The following is a 15,907-nucleotide window of genomic DNA, read 5'->3' as shown; positions in this document are numbered from 1 at the left end:
TTTTTTTAAAAAACTGTTCCTGACACACTGTTTCAAAATACAAACTATTCACATTCTCCTTTTTTCATGGTGTTTTGCTCAGTAGAAACCAGCTGAGGAACATTCACAGGAAAAGTCTCTTTCCACTGCAAGACAAACTTTTCCATTAGCCATGGTCCAACAGAGAAAGAATATCATGTCTCACGTCACTGTAGATGTGCATCTTTTTCTTTTCTCAAAAAAAAGTACATTCCCCTGTGAGTTTTATCTTGTTTTAAAATGCTACTCCTGCCGCAATTCTTGTTCAAACACTGCTGTTTCAGGGTCCACAGTCTAAGCATGGGCAAAGTGCTCTCTTTAGACATCAAAATACAAGGGCTTCCCTGGACACTTGGTAACCCAGTAGGTTTTAAAGTGCACTCCTGTGTCCAAAACACTAGGACCGTTCAGCAGAACTCTGAGAGGGGCTGGGTTCGGTTCCCTCTTCTGTGCTACTGTCTATGTCCTGCTCCATTGCCGTCTCATCGTCATCCAACTGCTGACTGGTGAAGTTGTTTAGCTCAAGGAGCCCGCTGGGCTCTACTACCACATTGGAGCTGGAGTGGCAAGGAATAGCATACTGGGGAATGGCCTGAAAGAGAAGACACAGGAGAGCTTTACGGTTTAAAAAAAAAAAAAAAAAAAAAAGGTGACAGAAGGATTTCCTCAACAACAATAAGGAAGGAAAAAAGGAAACTGACATTAATTGGACAACTACTAGATGCCAGGCACTGTGCTAGATGCTTAATATTATTCCCATTTTACAAATGAGGAAACTAAGATAGTAAGCGACTTAATCAAGGTCACACAGTTGGTCAGCGTTAATGCCACGATGCCAGGATTCAAACCCAAGTCCTCTAAAACTCAAAGTGATCTTTCCACTCCTTAATGGCGCCTCTTCTAACAAAGGAGGCTGAAGTCTGGGCCTAATTCAAGAGACAGACTTTGAAGGACATTTTTATTTGGTCAGTAAGCATATTTTAAATGTAAATGTAATCAGATTTTGCTTATTATTATCCATAAGATGAATGATTAATCTGCTGATACCACAATATATTTTAAGACCTTTGGTAGTTCAAAGGGGAAGTTATTTGTTTGGGTCACATAATAACTATCTTTATTGAAAATAAGACTAGGGAGGACAAAACTGTCTTTTGAACAATAAAAGTACCAATAGATAAACACATATTAGGCCGTATTGCCTTGTCAGATTCTTTTTTCTCAACTTTATTATATACCTTCTTAAAAGGTATATCAGTTCATATCACACCCCTACTTAAAACTCTACAATTGTTTCCTATTGTACTTGCTATGAAATCAAAAGCCTTACCATGGATGGCTCCAGCCTTATGCCAGACTCACTTGTACCATAGGGTGTTTGCACTAGTTCTTCCCTTCTTCCTGGAATACTCCTCCTCCAAATCCTTACACGGCTGGTTCCATCTTGTCATCTGCATCTTAGCTCAAATGGCTAGAGTAAAAGGCTTTGAAAAGCCTTCCTTCTATGAAAGGAAACCAGAGTACTGGCTTGATCCCACCCCCTACTCCTATTATGTTCTGTTACATTTTCTTCATTGCATTTATCATCTCTTTGTTTTCTTCTCACCCTTAGAATGTTAAGATCCAAGACAGTATGGACCAGAGCACAGAACTCGACTATTTTTTTCAGTGTTAGATGCCCATAACTTTAAACAGGGCGTGGCACACATCAGATGCTCAATAAATACTTTCCAAATGAATAATGTCTCTTTAACATAAAAAACCCCAGAGTGCTGAATATCAGCACTTTGAAAATATACCTAACCAAAACAACCATCTACTGAGGGAAGATGCAAATTTAATTTTAATACTATCAAGAAAATAGTGTAAGATGCCTAGGCATTGATTCTAGGGTGCTGAAGCTTGTTTGTCTTCCCTCACCCTCCTGCCCCTGTTCCATACAGCTATCATTGTGAAAAAGTCTCAGGTAGGGTCAGAATTTTAGTTCAGCTCTGGCTCTGACTTGCTGTGGACCTCTGAAAAAGTCACTTCACTTCCTTGAGCTTTAGTTTAATCTTGTATAAAATAAGATAATTAGAGAAGATATGCTCTAAAGATCACTGCAGTTCTAAAATTCTATCAATTCCACATATATAGACTCCTTCAGAACAGAAGATACATTCATTTTGTTTACTCCTCTATCCTCACACCTAGCACAGTGCCTGGAAGACAGAGGTTAAATAATACATGTGGAATGAATGAATGAATGAATAAATGAAATACAGATTATCTGTGTACAAAGCGTTTAATATTAAACATGCTGAATTTTTACAGAATAGTTTTTAAGGAATCAAAGAACTTCTGCAGACTTCCTTCACTCATGTCAATAGGTTCTTTACTAAATCAGTAAAAATCAATACTTTGGGTCAAAGCTAAGCATAACTAGTGAGACCTGTTCTAACAGTATATTAGTGATGATTATAATAACAGGAGCTATCCTTATTGAGTATTACTCTATATCAGACACTTAACCAGCTGCTTTATATACATTTTCTCAATCCTCAAAACAACCCTGTAAGTTAAGTATTATTGTTTCCATTTCATCACAGGGACAGAGGTTAACTCTGTTGCTCCAAGCCACAATGTGGTTAAGGAGTACAGGTGAGATTCAAATCTAGGCATTTCCGACTCCAAAAGCTTGGTTCTTAATCACTATGCTGCTCTTCCCTCTGGCACAGCAACCCAGCATATGATGTGGTACATGCTAAAAGTTAGTTGATATTCTTGTAGAGAACCCACTCATTAGCTATCATCCTTGATACATGAAGCAAATTACATTTTCACCCGTTTTCACAAAGTACAGAAAATAATTTCTAAATAAGTTATTCAAAATTATTTTCAATTTAGTGAGTATACCAATTTAAACTCCCAGGAGCCACAGTAAATTTTAGTAAAAATAGTAATAGCTACCATTTATTGGGCAATCACTACAAGCCAGGTACTGTGCTAGGTGCTTCATCTCAATTTTGTGTAATCCTTATGTCAATCGTGTAAAGTAGGCATTCCTTACTCCCATTTTACTGATGAGGAAACGAAGGCACAGTGAGGTTAAGTAGTCTTGCCCAAAGTCACACAGTGAATGGCAAAGCCAGGAAACTTCCTTTTTCACCAAACCCTACCTCTGCAGGTGGAAAGAAAAAGTAACAAATCCTTTGGTCAAGGATTATTTAGTTCACTAACATTTGTTCTGACAGGAAGGAACAAATTATTTGAATAATTTAATGGCCAGATCTATTTGCATTTAAGCATTTCCCCCATATTAAGTTAAATCATATTTGGATTAATATTGGTCAATTTGCATTCTCTCACGGCTTGGCATCACAGGAAAGGCAAAATTTACTATAGGAACACCTAAGTCACACAATAGTGAGTCTACGGTAAATACTATCCACGTTTCAATACATCCAAATTCTCAATTAACTAAAATGTGCTGCTCTGACACCTTCCAAGCAAAAACGATAAATGTCAAGAGAACAACCTGATACCTTGCAAGGAGAGAGGGAAATAAAACACAACTTCTAAAAGCTACTCTGGACCCAGTGTAACTTTTCAGTCTGGATCTGTTATACAAGATGACAGATGAGTTTTAAAATGAAGGGAATGTGAGGCATAGTTAGATCTACTGTCAATGAATAATCCATCATGTTCACTAGCCTGTACTTACCAGGGCAGGACAGTAACCATAATAAGATTTTTCAATAACACAATGATTGAAATAAAAAGCAAAGCTTTACGGTTAATCCCAGGTTAGACATAAAATTAAATTACTAAGAAACATTCTCTTACAACATGTCTCTCCAGACATTTCAGTTAATTAAGGTTTTATTGTCCTGAAAACACAGTGTCCAAGAACTGTGTTTCTGCAAGGAAAGGGTCCCTGAAACTAACTTGAAATAGGAGTACAATCCAGTTATATCCCAGAAGTACAAACTACTTATATTCTTTGGGCAAAGACTGGGGAGCCCAAAGTTTGACCTGGGAAGTTGCTGATCTTGTAGGTTGACTTGCTGAGTCAACACTGGCAAGTGTGGCTTGCATCTATGAATCAAGCAGACACATGGGCTCAGGGCCCTTGACTGCCTCTAAGGTGTGCTGTTGTGACAATATCTATCAATTTTCTAGGACTTTGTTTTAGAAAATAAGTATAAATTTGTAAATTTGTAACAGGTAGTAAACCAAGTTTGTCATATGCCATCTCAAAGATAAATCTCTTTCCCATTTTGGCTTGACTTTTCCTGTGACATCCCAAAACACACCAAACCCACAACCCCCAATATGCTCAAGATTTCTGGTGTTCCTTCCGATTCTTACCTGGATGATAATTTCTGCTGGGCTCTCTTCAGCTTTCTTTTGGACTACATTCTGAATACGCATGAACTGGCCTGTCGTAGGCACTCCTGGTGCATCGATTTTCCTTGTCGTTAGGGGAGGGCCAACAGCAGATGGACTTGAACAGGACTCTCTACATTTCTGTTGCTGGGGAGTGGAATTCGCCATCCCTGCCACCACCACATGGGTGGAGGGTAATGATCCTGCTTCACCAGTGAGCATACTAGTGGCAAGAGCCTTCTTTGGGGGATCCACTACCATATGCTCTACATTTGTATCAATCTGAGCTTCCATCAAAGACATTTTCAAAATGTCTGACACTGCTGTCTTCTCAGAGGCCTGAATGGGAGATATGCTTGTAACTGGTGATGTCAACTTAGGCACAGAACTGCCACCAGTTATCTTTGTAACTGTGGGAGGCTGGCGCCCCTCAAAAGTTATCTTTGTAACAGAGGATCCTTGGGTTATAACTGGCTGCTCCACCTGAAAACAAATTGGGGTTGTGTGTGTTACAGCTACATATCTTTGAGAAAACCTATCAAACACCCCAGACAATATGGCAAAAGAAACATTCGTGCGGTATACTAGGAAGATATTTTGAAGCTCGGTGTTTTAAAGAGGGCTGATGGGAAAGTATCCGATTACTTGTCAGAAACCTAGTAAAAGAGGAGGGGTCAAAAGAACCTTTGTTCAGCCAGCCAAGGTTCATAACAGTAAAGGAAAAAAAAGTCACAGCAGCCTTGTTTTCCTTTGGGATTTACATCCCCACACAGTATACCTTCAACTGATCTCAAATTATTTCATATAATCTTCAGCTTTTTAAAATAAAAAGTAGGGTTTTTTTTCAATCTTCTGCTTCAAAATACATTTATACAAACATATTCTATATATATGTATTTATAATACACACATACATCACTTCAAAGCCACTGATTTTCCATAATATAATTTTTTTCTCAATATTCACAGATAATTCCTCCAAAATCTAGAAGATAAATCTAGAAGATAAATTTATTAACCAAATCGTGATGATGTAAAACTACAAAGGAAGATGGTCAATGAAGCTCCTTAAAAGACTATATTTTACTTAGCATTATTGCCACAGAAATAGAGTTTACAGGCATGGAAATAAATATTTTATACCTAAAAAATAAAAATAATTTAGGGATATTGCTTCTAGGCACTGTTGATCAATGCTGAAGTTACTTCATTAAAAACTGCCTGGAAAATCAAGTTCTGAGCGCTATGCTTTTTTTTCTTCCTATATTAACGCGTGCATTTCTTCCCTAATGTCAACCTTCTGATGGGGTAAAGTAATACCAGTGTAATGAGGCTTTTGAGTTTCCTCTTGCCAGGAGAATGCACTGCTAATCACGATAGGGCCGTGATGTTCTCATTTTTTCCGTGAACAGAGAAGTTTAACTTTGCATGCTATCAATATTCCGTTACCTGGCTTGCCGGCTGTTTCTCTGACGAGGCTGGGAGCGGCATTTGGCTCTGGGGGGTTTGGGGCTGCACGTAGATTTTTGGTTGGTTCGGAGCCTGCTGAAGTTTGGGGAGCTGCTGCGTGGTTTTCACTGCAAGCACCTGTACTACAGTTTGTGGGGGCTGTGCCATTAAGGTAGGAAGCTGCCTGTCTTTGGCCATCATGGGATGCTGTGTGTGCTGTACATCTGGCTTGGGCTGTGCTTGTTCTTGCTGGAGAGGGGTGAGTTTTTGATGCCTGATGGAAAGCTGGGGCATTTGCGGGAGTTTGTGCTGGAGCTGGTCTGCCTGAAGGTGGATGGTCTGCTTCTGTTTAGTCTGGAAGCACTGCAGAGTTTTCACTTGCAGCTGAGTCTGTTCCAGCTGTGGCTGGCTAAGTTTCTGTTGTTTAGCTGACTGTGACTGAGTCAGGGCAGATCGATAAAACAGACCTGTCTGAGGGTCTAAAGTGTCCATCTCTTCAACCTCGCCCTCCTCAGTTCCAAGTTCCTCGCTGTGTTTGGTAAAAGCAGTGTGACTGCTTAATGCCTAAGTAAAAAAGGCACAAAGTAAGAATGAAATAAGAAAAACACCTATATTGCTACATTTTCCTCAAATTGGAAAAGACTTGATTACAAGAATCATTCAAAAAAATTTCAGAAGGGAGAACCTAAAAAGACCAAAAAACCTCAAGGTTTCTAAAGCTAAAGGGGGCCTTAGATTGAGACTCTTATAATTTCAACTCTTAGTTCTTCAACATTAAGTACTGCAAAAACTGGCCAACTCACTGCAATAAGCAAAGTCCTAGAGGGCCCAGAACTTATAGGTAAGAGAAATAAGGATGCCCTGCAAGCACAGCACGACACCGAAAAAGAAAAGGCTCCCTGGCTCAGGACACAGCTCTCCAGCCTGGTCATCAGACCTCTTCACCTGTCCAAAGGAAGAACGCAGCAACCCAGGAGTGAGGCATCCAGAGAAAAGCCAAGGTTCAGAGAAGCCCACTTTGGCCGTGCGCCCATCCATCCAGCACGGTCCAGAAGCTAGGCGTTATCTGAAGGTCGTGCCCATCCCAGTCCCCACAGAGGGCCTCTTGGCTCCGAGTGGAGACGGATCGTCAGGCTTCACACCAGGGTCTGCATGAACTGCCCACTGCCCCAGCCCTCCTCGCTCTTTGCTTGGGTTCTAGGCCCACCAGGCAATGGCTCCCCAGAGACCTGGCTCCCAGGAGGGAAGGAGACCGGGGAGGGGACAAGAGTGTTCTTGTCAGTAGAAAGGGAGATGGCCTGGTGTCAGTTATAATAGTGTTGGGAGGAGGCAGCGATCTTGAGTGACATGGTTAGGGCCAGCTGTCCAACCTCTCTGGGTGTCTTGAGAAAGGTCAATGTCAGGACAGCCAGACGAGGGCCGGACTCCAGGCTGAGAGCGGACACCCAGCAAAACCTCTGGCCATCTGGCTTCCCTCAGTGACAGAAGATCCACCCCAACCCCATCCTTCCCACTGCCTTGTCAAAGGCTACACAGCTACTCTAAACTTTAAAACTTTGAGATTCAACTGAAACCCTCCCCTCTCTCATAATGACCTTACGCATATAGGTTTTTAATTCAACAATTTCTTCACTGCCTTTCCGGTAGTTTGCCTGTAATTAGGGTCAACCTCTACCAGCTGAGTAATGATAATTTATGTGGCTACTAATAATAAGTCATGCTTAAATCTGATATTTATGATATAACTTTATAATAGAGGCAGGATGCTTTGGGTTTAAATCCTGGCTCTGCCACCCAGAATAGGTTATTTAATTTCTATGAGCATGAGTTTCCTCATTTGTAAGAGAGATAATTCACCCACCTTGCAGGATCATAGCAAGAATTAAACAAGTTAAAGTATTTAAAGCTCAAAGCACAGTATCTGGCACAAAATCAATGTCATCAATATATTTTTTCCTTTTCCCCATTACCCTTGGTACCAGATTTTCTGTTTCATACTAATTCATTCTCCTTCCTGTGAGTCTCTTCCTCAATTAATCACATAGAGTAAAAGAAGTAAAATATTCAATAAATATGTTAAAAAATGAAAGAAGTCAAATATTTATTTACCTACTTAATGTTTCCATAAGGATTCATTATAAAAGCAAAGAGTAAAACAAATGAAAAACCCAGCAATAGCAACAAACAGCTAAACAAGCCAAATTATGTTTCATCTGAAAATCTTACCTCAGTGATAAATCCTTCCATAACAATAAAATACATAGAAACAGTGACCAATTCTGATGTCATAGATTCATCTAGATAGCCTCACCCTTTTGAAATGTTAAGAGTTCACAGAAGATCCAAGAATACTATTTCTTAATTACTTTCTAGTGTTAAGACTCTCAGTTCATTTCCCTTACTCCTCACAGATGAAAGAACTATATACAAACACTCCTCAACTCAGTTATTTCCCCTCTTATAAAAGGAGATGAAACAAAACCTTATTTCAGGAAGGAGGCAGTTACAGAAGGTAGGAGGAAAAAGAAGAGATACAACCTGCTGCATGATGTGGGTGATTGCTCCAGGGGAAGATGCTGGGATGGACTTCACCACCACCGAAGTCTGTGTTGCGGTCTGTGACTGAGCCACGTGTTGGAGGAGGGTCCGCTGAGGCTGGGAGGGCTGTTGGGGCTGGGAGCGATGGCTGACTGAAAATAGAGAAGGTGATGATATTTCTCCAGAAATCACCACAGCACCTGTAACCAGTAGTCATTTGAAACAAACGTCTGTGAGATTGCATCACAGAGAGAAAGTGTGGTACTAGGAGGCAGAAGACCAGAGTCTGCCCACTTATGAGCTGTGTGACTCTGAAAAAGTCACTTAGCTTCTCTGAGACTCTGTGTCCTCATGTGTAAAACGGGAATAACAGAGCTATTAGAAGGATGAGATGAGAAATGTATGTGGAAGCACTGTGAAAACAATTATCACAAAGGAGGAACAAATCCCTTAAAGTTATATCCTCTTGTGAGTTGTACTCTTTCTCCAGTGACCTTTACCCCATTAAGGTAACAAAACAACAATCAAATCCCAGACTAATATCCTTAAGGACAGTGAGACAGTACAAGTTCTTTAATCTCTTGGTCCCCCTTCCAGATGCAATACAAAAACCAGAAGCATTCACTCCTTTATATATAAAGTGACACTGTCTCATATCCTAAAGATGTAAGAGGTCAAGGTGATACTGCAGAAAGAGAACTGGACCAAGAGTCACAACTGGATTCTGTCCCGCTCTGCCACCAACCAGCTATGTGAATTTGAAGAGGTCACTTAAACTCTATGTTATTAACCTCTAAAATTTAGAGGTTTTATTTTGTTTTATTTTTGTTTTTTTATTGGGATAAAAACTTATTTTTTAGAAAAGGACCAAATGAAGTAATGAATTGAAAATAGTCCTTAAATTCTTAAGTACTAAAATATAAAGTTAACAAAATAACAGAAAAGTCAGTGTTCTTTCTTTCATCTATTCAAATTTAGCTCATCTGACACAAATGAGTGAGAGTATAGTTTAGGAAACAACCCCACCTCTTAGTCTCTTGCTACAAGGTCCCATGGAGTAAACTATACATTTATATTTACATTTATATATAGATGTAAAACTATACATCTACGTTGATGTCAAACTACCATTTTTAATCAGCCTCAATTTCAACTTTTTTTTTCTTTTTTAAATGTATTTATTTTTGGCTGCGTTGGGTCTTGGTTGCTGTGTGCAGGCTTTCTCTAGGTGTGGCGAGCGGGGGCTACTCTGTTGAAGTGTGTAGGCTTCTCACTGCAATGGCTTCTCTAGTTACACAGCATGGGCTCTAGGCGCTCAGGCTTCAGTAGTTGTGGCGTGCGGGCTCAGTAGTTCTGGCACACGGGCTTAGTTGTTCCACGACGTGGGATCTTCCTGGTCCAGGGCTCGAACCCGTGTCCCCTGCATTGGCAGGCGGATTCTCAACCACTGTGCCACCAGGGAAGTCTTCTCAATTTCAACTTTTTAAACAGTATAAACAATTATCACTTCTTATTCTACAGACCTTTAAAAATGCTTATGGTCACTAGGAAACCAACTTTTTGAATCAGGAACAGATTAAAACAAATCTGTAAAATTAGCTAAGGATTTTGAGAATATCAAAACTCTCTCAATAATCCGTGGTTCTAATTCTCATATATCTTGATCTATAATTTCAAGTAGTAGTGGTTCCATACTTAAAAAAGTCATAGTGGGGTGCCCAAGGGTAAGATGAACACTACAAAAATCAGTGTAAAAGTGCCATTTATGTGTTATAGTACAGAACTTTAAAACTAGCCAGTGAAATATAAACAAGCTTTATTTTTATAACATATTCTATCTAAATTCACAAATGCAGTTTTTCTATTGTTGCTATACGTATGCCTACATGTGATATGAGGTTATAGGTAACAGCAGCAGTATTCTTTTATAAATGTACTACAGTATCTTACTGTATTTCACAATATGCTTTATATGTACATTTTAAATTATATGTGTTAATAAAATCTTTCATATGTGTTCAACCAAACTGAAAAAAGATTTATATTAAAATAAGTATTGAATCATTTATAATATAACTGAAAAAGAGAAAAAACAAATCATACTAATAATATTAAAATTAAGCAAGCAAATTAATGAATTTTTTACTGATGTAAGCATCATCAGAAATGAATGACATTTGAAAAATAAATAGTACATAAATATAATTTCTGATGAAATTATCAGATTATATGGCAGATTTCTGTTGCCCACACTAATCTTCATAATTGTTACATTAAATTTATTAAGAAATGAAATGGATTTAATAGATGATCAGCTAAAACCATTTAAAAATAATCCTCATTCAAGATACTATAAATCTCTTCATAGTAATTCCCCAGAGTGCAGAAAAGTTAGAGAAAAATAATATCCACTGCAGGATAATACAAGAGGCCACGGCCAGGAAGCTGGCTTTGAAGTCAAAGAAAAAACTCAGTGAGGCTGAGGATATGATGGGAGGAGATTATGGAAGGGAGGTCACAGAGTGCATATTTGGAAAACAGCTGAAGTGACCTTAACTGGGCCATGTAAACACCATAAAACAGTCACTTATTTCTTTAAACAACTCATTTTTCCAATGTCAAACTGCTCATTTCTGAGAAAGAATCCTAGTATTCTGCAAAAGGAAAGTCTCTCTCCCTTTCACTGAGTAGAGCTTACCTTTCCTCTACCAGATCAGAGTAGAGCGCATCCATTTAAGTGGTTCCCCCTCAAACAATCATATTTTACCTTAGGTTATACTACAAATGGATGCACACCACTTACCTAGAAGGGGAAAAGCAACCTCTGTCCCCTCATCAGTGCGTTCTGAAAAGGATAAGTAAGGGAAGAAATCATAGGTCTTTTCATCTATTTACTGTTTGATAATCTAGTCTATCCCCAGAGGTTATTATTGATTTGCCCAACACACTATGCTCTGCTTTTTGCTAAATAGCTCTAAAGAAAGATACTAGATGGCTTTCCATAATTTTTAATTGGATTTTCCCTTTAGGCAATTTTAACCCATTAATCTTAACAATATCTCCTAAAATGATGCCAAAGAATTCCTTTTCCACTTTGTTATTTACATCCTTCAAATATTTGTAACTTTACGTTCTTTTTTAATCACTGCTAAAGAAAATGTAAGACAGGTGTTCTTTACATACTGCCTCATAAACTAACTCTCCTAACCCCTAATTATTCACATTACTACTCTCTGAACGATTTCAAATCTCAAGGTAATGAAGTGTCCGAAACAGAAAGCAGTATTCCAGGTGTGGTCTCACCAGAATATGAAAGAATCTAGTATCCTTCCTGCTCCACTTCTCTACATATGCCATCCAAAAACCTCATTAGTGTTTTGCTGCCAGACCACATTTTAAACAAATACCTAATGTGCTTTCCACCAGAACTCCTAAGTATTTACAGGGATTTAAAAATTTTCCATTTTTTTCTTTACATTTTCTTTACATTTAAAAAAAGAAAGAGGCTTTTATACCTTCTTTCTCCCTTGACCCACCTCCCCTTCCCCAAAACTAAAAATTCCAGACGCATATGAATATTTATTCTTATATAAAAGATATTCTATCCTCTCACTGCAACTATTGCCTTATGTTCACAGATGTTATTTATGGCCAACTTGCAGTTTCATATTACTAGCAAACTTTCTAACAACCTATTGATTTTTTCCCCCTAGTCATTAAAGACAGGGTAAATCCCAAGGACAATGTGAATTTGCTCTCAGAGAAAACTGGAAGAGATCTAGAAAAATAAAAAATATATTCTCCCCAAAACAACCATCTCATGAAATCCAGAAATGTAGCTCTCCTACCTTAATACTGCTTTTTAAGAGGACACCTACCAGTAGTGATGTATTCAGCAACTAGTTCGGACTCTACCACAGCAATTGATGGACTCTCAGGAGAATGTCTCTTTTCCTGGGTCATCTGAATAGGCACTGCCATTTGACTCAAGTCAATAGTGGGTTGTCTTGGTTTAGATTCCAATTTTTCCTTTACTGTATAAAAAAGTCAGGGGAAAAATTAACTTTTATTACAAACAAGTAATAAAACCAGAGTTGTCCTCGGGAATAATGAACAAGACCTCTGGGGTGCCACATGGGCAGTGACTAAGGAGTCAGTGAATTGAAAACAAAAAAGCAGACTGCTATGTATGGCTGTAGAGTGCACAACTTATGCAACCATACCCAGCAGCCTAGCAAGAACTCATATGCAATCAGACTAAAATCCCCCCCTATTATCACTAGGCCAAACAATTGCATCTGTTTCCCCTGTACATACTCCCCTTAGAACATTTCCTTTATGCTTCTTCAAGGCAGTACCTGGTATTGTGGAGTTCACCAACCTGAAAACAAAGGGTGAGTAAGCAGTACACAGCATGATTTGCTCTAGGGCACACCTGCCCAAAAGAGCACAACACAGTGAATAGTGACCAGTTTAATCTGATCTATTAAAAATTCAAGATAATCTCCAAAGAAATGTTACAATATTTTTAGTGACTCTTAAAGAATAAAAATTTTCAGTGTCAGGAAAATATGGCCTCTCTGTTCCTGCAAAAATGTCAATGGAATGGTCTGGAGTCAAGAATGGTTTCCATGGATAGAATAACTTTCTATATTATCACTTTTTCTACAAAATCATTTGATTTCCACCCTGTATAAGGCTTTAATGGAAATAGCTGAGTATGTAAAAGATAAGGAGCTGAGGAAATGCCTAAAGCCAAAAATAACACCAATAGAAAGATAAACCAAAGACTTACAATAAAAGCTAGTATTCTTTGGGTAGTGTAGAGTGGATGTTACAAACAAATAGTAACCAGTAATTAAGTACACTGAATGATCATTCAGATTATTCTCACCAAGCATATAATGTAACAAAATCAAGATAATCATTTAAACAAAGAAAGCAAAACAAAACCAAAGGAATACAAAAGTCACCCCACAAATAGAGAGGACATTGAACCAGGAATCAAAAGACATGGACTCTCACTCTGCCACTAACCAGTTGAGTAACCTCTCTACGTCTCGGTTTGTTTATCCATAATGAAAGGGTTGGATGAGATCATCGCTAAGGTCCCTTAAATACTCTGACAATATTTGACCTACTATAATAAAAAAGTCAGTATAACTAACACAGTTTTGCCTAGAGTTTATCAAAGATATTTAGTAACTAGAAATACTGATTGGATCTTGTTAAATAAGAATAGCTTTGCATGGAAGCTCAAGTCGTTAAATTACACAAAGAAGTATGAAGATAAAAAAACAAATTAGAATGCTAGCAAGGCCATTAATGGCGTTTTAGGACCATAAAACTGCCCCATCAATATCAAGGAGGATGGCAGGGGCCCTCCAATCTGCCTCCTACTATTCTTGAATAGAACTGGCAACTGTACTGCATTTATCTCCGTGCTTAGAATTGATAGACCTACTCCTTTCTGGTGACAAAAGGCAACAGGATTGTCCATTTTAAGCAGGAGACAGAGAAGAAAGAGCTCTGCCATTTTTTTCTTCTTTCTACTGACTATAGTCTGTCTATCCTTCAGTACTCCTGTGAACATCTTAATGAACTGACAAGTAAACAGACTGCACCAATGATTATAGACAAGTCCAGAGGGGGGAAATGTGCTCAAATAATAACAAAGAAAATATAACAGTAGTAGTATTTTAGCACAACCCATCTCTAGAGAAAACATGCTTCATTCAATTGAGCATGTGAATTCATACCTGTTGTCTGCTGGAGTTCTAACAGAGCTTTGATTGTTGAAGTAGCTGATTGTGATTCACTGGATACATCCTGATAAATTATGGTGGGGCTAGTCTCCATTGCAATCTCATGTTCTGACCAATCCTGACGCCGGGAAGCAATTACATGAACTACAGGCTGGGAATCTGTTTTATATTAGTTAAAAAAAAAAAACCCTATAAACAAAGTTTCTCTTAAAAAAAAACAATTTGTTTTTTTTTTAATCTTTGTTTTACTATAAACTTCATGCTTTATCTCCCCAAGAAGACTGTAAGCCCCCAGAGGGCATAATGTCTTTCATGTCTGTATTCACTTATTCATTCAGTCACTGACTCAACAGACTAGGCACCTATGTGCCTGAGTCAACATTTGGCACTGAGGTTATAAAGGAGCTCACAGAAAAATCAAAGGATGCTCAAGAAGCACACAATCTGGTTGGAGAGACAGACATGTAAAGAGACAAATTACAATTCAATGTTATAATTGCTATAATAAATAGGTGTGCGTTTGTGTGGGTGGGTGCATGTTTGTGTACAGTAAGAACAAAACGGTGTATGAGTCTTGTTTTCCCCAGTGCACCTAAAGATGTGTTCTGTATTATAACCTGAGCATTCAGTGAACACTTATTGGATGGCTGAGTTACTGAAAGGAAATCCTGTCCATGACAACAAGAATGGATAAATGATCTAGAAGTAGCATGATATGACACGTATAACATTTGGAGTTCAAAGGCTTATGTTACAGTCCTAGCTCTACCAATTATCAGCAAGTTAATTCTCTGGGTCTTAGTATGATTATTTCTAAAATGGCAACACTAAAATTACCTCTCTACCTCACAGGATTTCTAAGGATATAATGAAATGACGTACATAAAAGAGCTTTATAAACTATGAAGGACAATAGAAGTGTTTTATTTTGTTGTTGTTCTGGTTGTGGGCTGAAAAGTTCTAAGCCTTTCTGTCAGTTTCCAAATAAATTATAGCCCTAACTCAAGGCGTATTATATTCATGCTATATAAGTATGCATGTAAATACTAAATACACATCAAATCAAACAACAAATTATTTATTGAGTTTTCCATCTACAGAATAAGTAGGTTGTATTAGACTACTGTTAAGTTCCTAAACTCCTTGGTCCAAGATACCACACAGGAAATTATATAGGCTATAAAAGCATGACTCTTACTCCCAAGTTTAGATTATAATGGAGGAGACATAAAATAAAGATATACATATAGCTTTGTATTTTGGGATAAAGTCAAATGATTAGGGCAAATAGGGCAACTATATAGAAAGAAAAAGACTACTGTGAATTGGAATGGTCAGTGAAAGCATCACAGAAAAGAATTCATGCAGCCCTAAAACCAAGAATAAACAACTTAAGTTCAACCTTCTATGAACTTTGTATTTTTGAAAACCACAAAGTTGTCCAAAAAAGGTGAAATGGGGGGGAATGACTCTTAAAAAAACAAAAACAAAAAAACTGTCTCCCCAAAGAAAACAAAATCAATATACAAAATATCTGGAATTTTTATTTACCATTAACAAATTCTATTTCCGCTCCCCACCCTAGCCTCTAAACACTAGGTAGAATATATGCCACACCAGGGATGTATAATTTCCATTAAACTTTCAAAACAAATCTAGATGATTGAAGGACAATATCCCGTAGTAATATCAAATGCCACATGAGGCATATAACAGTTTTTCTTTACTCATTCTAAGTTGATATATAGAATTTAAACTTAAGAGAACTG

General features: G+C 38.1%; 1 protein-coding gene across 6 annotated transcripts in view; it reads right to left on the bottom strand.

The window, feature by feature from the left end:
* Window positions 1-218: 218 nt before the first annotated feature.
* The window catches only part of EMSY (EMSY transcriptional repressor, BRCA2 interacting), an 80,137-nt gene continuing 64,448 nt past the window's right edge, over window positions 219-15,907 (bottom strand). For 3 of the 6 annotated variants that reach the window (XM_007461705.1, XM_007461702.1, XM_007461704.1), the window contains 7 exons: window positions 14,133-14,297; window positions 12,252-12,407; window positions 11,177-11,218; window positions 8,374-8,525; window positions 5,836-6,399; window positions 4,369-4,869; window positions 219-610 (listed from right to left, as the gene is read on the bottom strand). In XM_007461705.1, coding sequence (XP_007461767.1) covers window positions 416-610; window positions 4,369-4,869; window positions 5,836-6,399; window positions 8,374-8,525; window positions 11,177-11,218; window positions 12,252-12,407; window positions 14,133-14,297 — 1,775 coding nt within the window. In that variant the 3' untranslated portion in view covers window positions 219-415. Of the gene's footprint in view, window positions 611-4,368; window positions 4,870-5,835; window positions 6,400-8,373; window positions 8,574-11,176; window positions 11,219-12,251; window positions 12,408-14,132; window positions 14,298-15,907 lie in introns of all 6 variants that reach the window. The other 3 variants (XM_007461707.1, XM_007461703.1, XM_007461706.1) reach the window with 2 other exon arrangements.

Source organism: Lipotes vexillifer, unplaced genomic scaffold (assembly GCF_000442215.2).
Source record: "Lipotes vexillifer unplaced genomic scaffold, Lipotes_vexillifer_v1.1 scaffold223, whole genome shotgun sequence".
NCBI lineage: Eukaryota > Metazoa > Chordata > Mammalia > Artiodactyla > Lipotidae > Lipotes > Lipotes vexillifer.
This window is presented reverse-complemented; position numbering and strand designations above follow the sequence as displayed.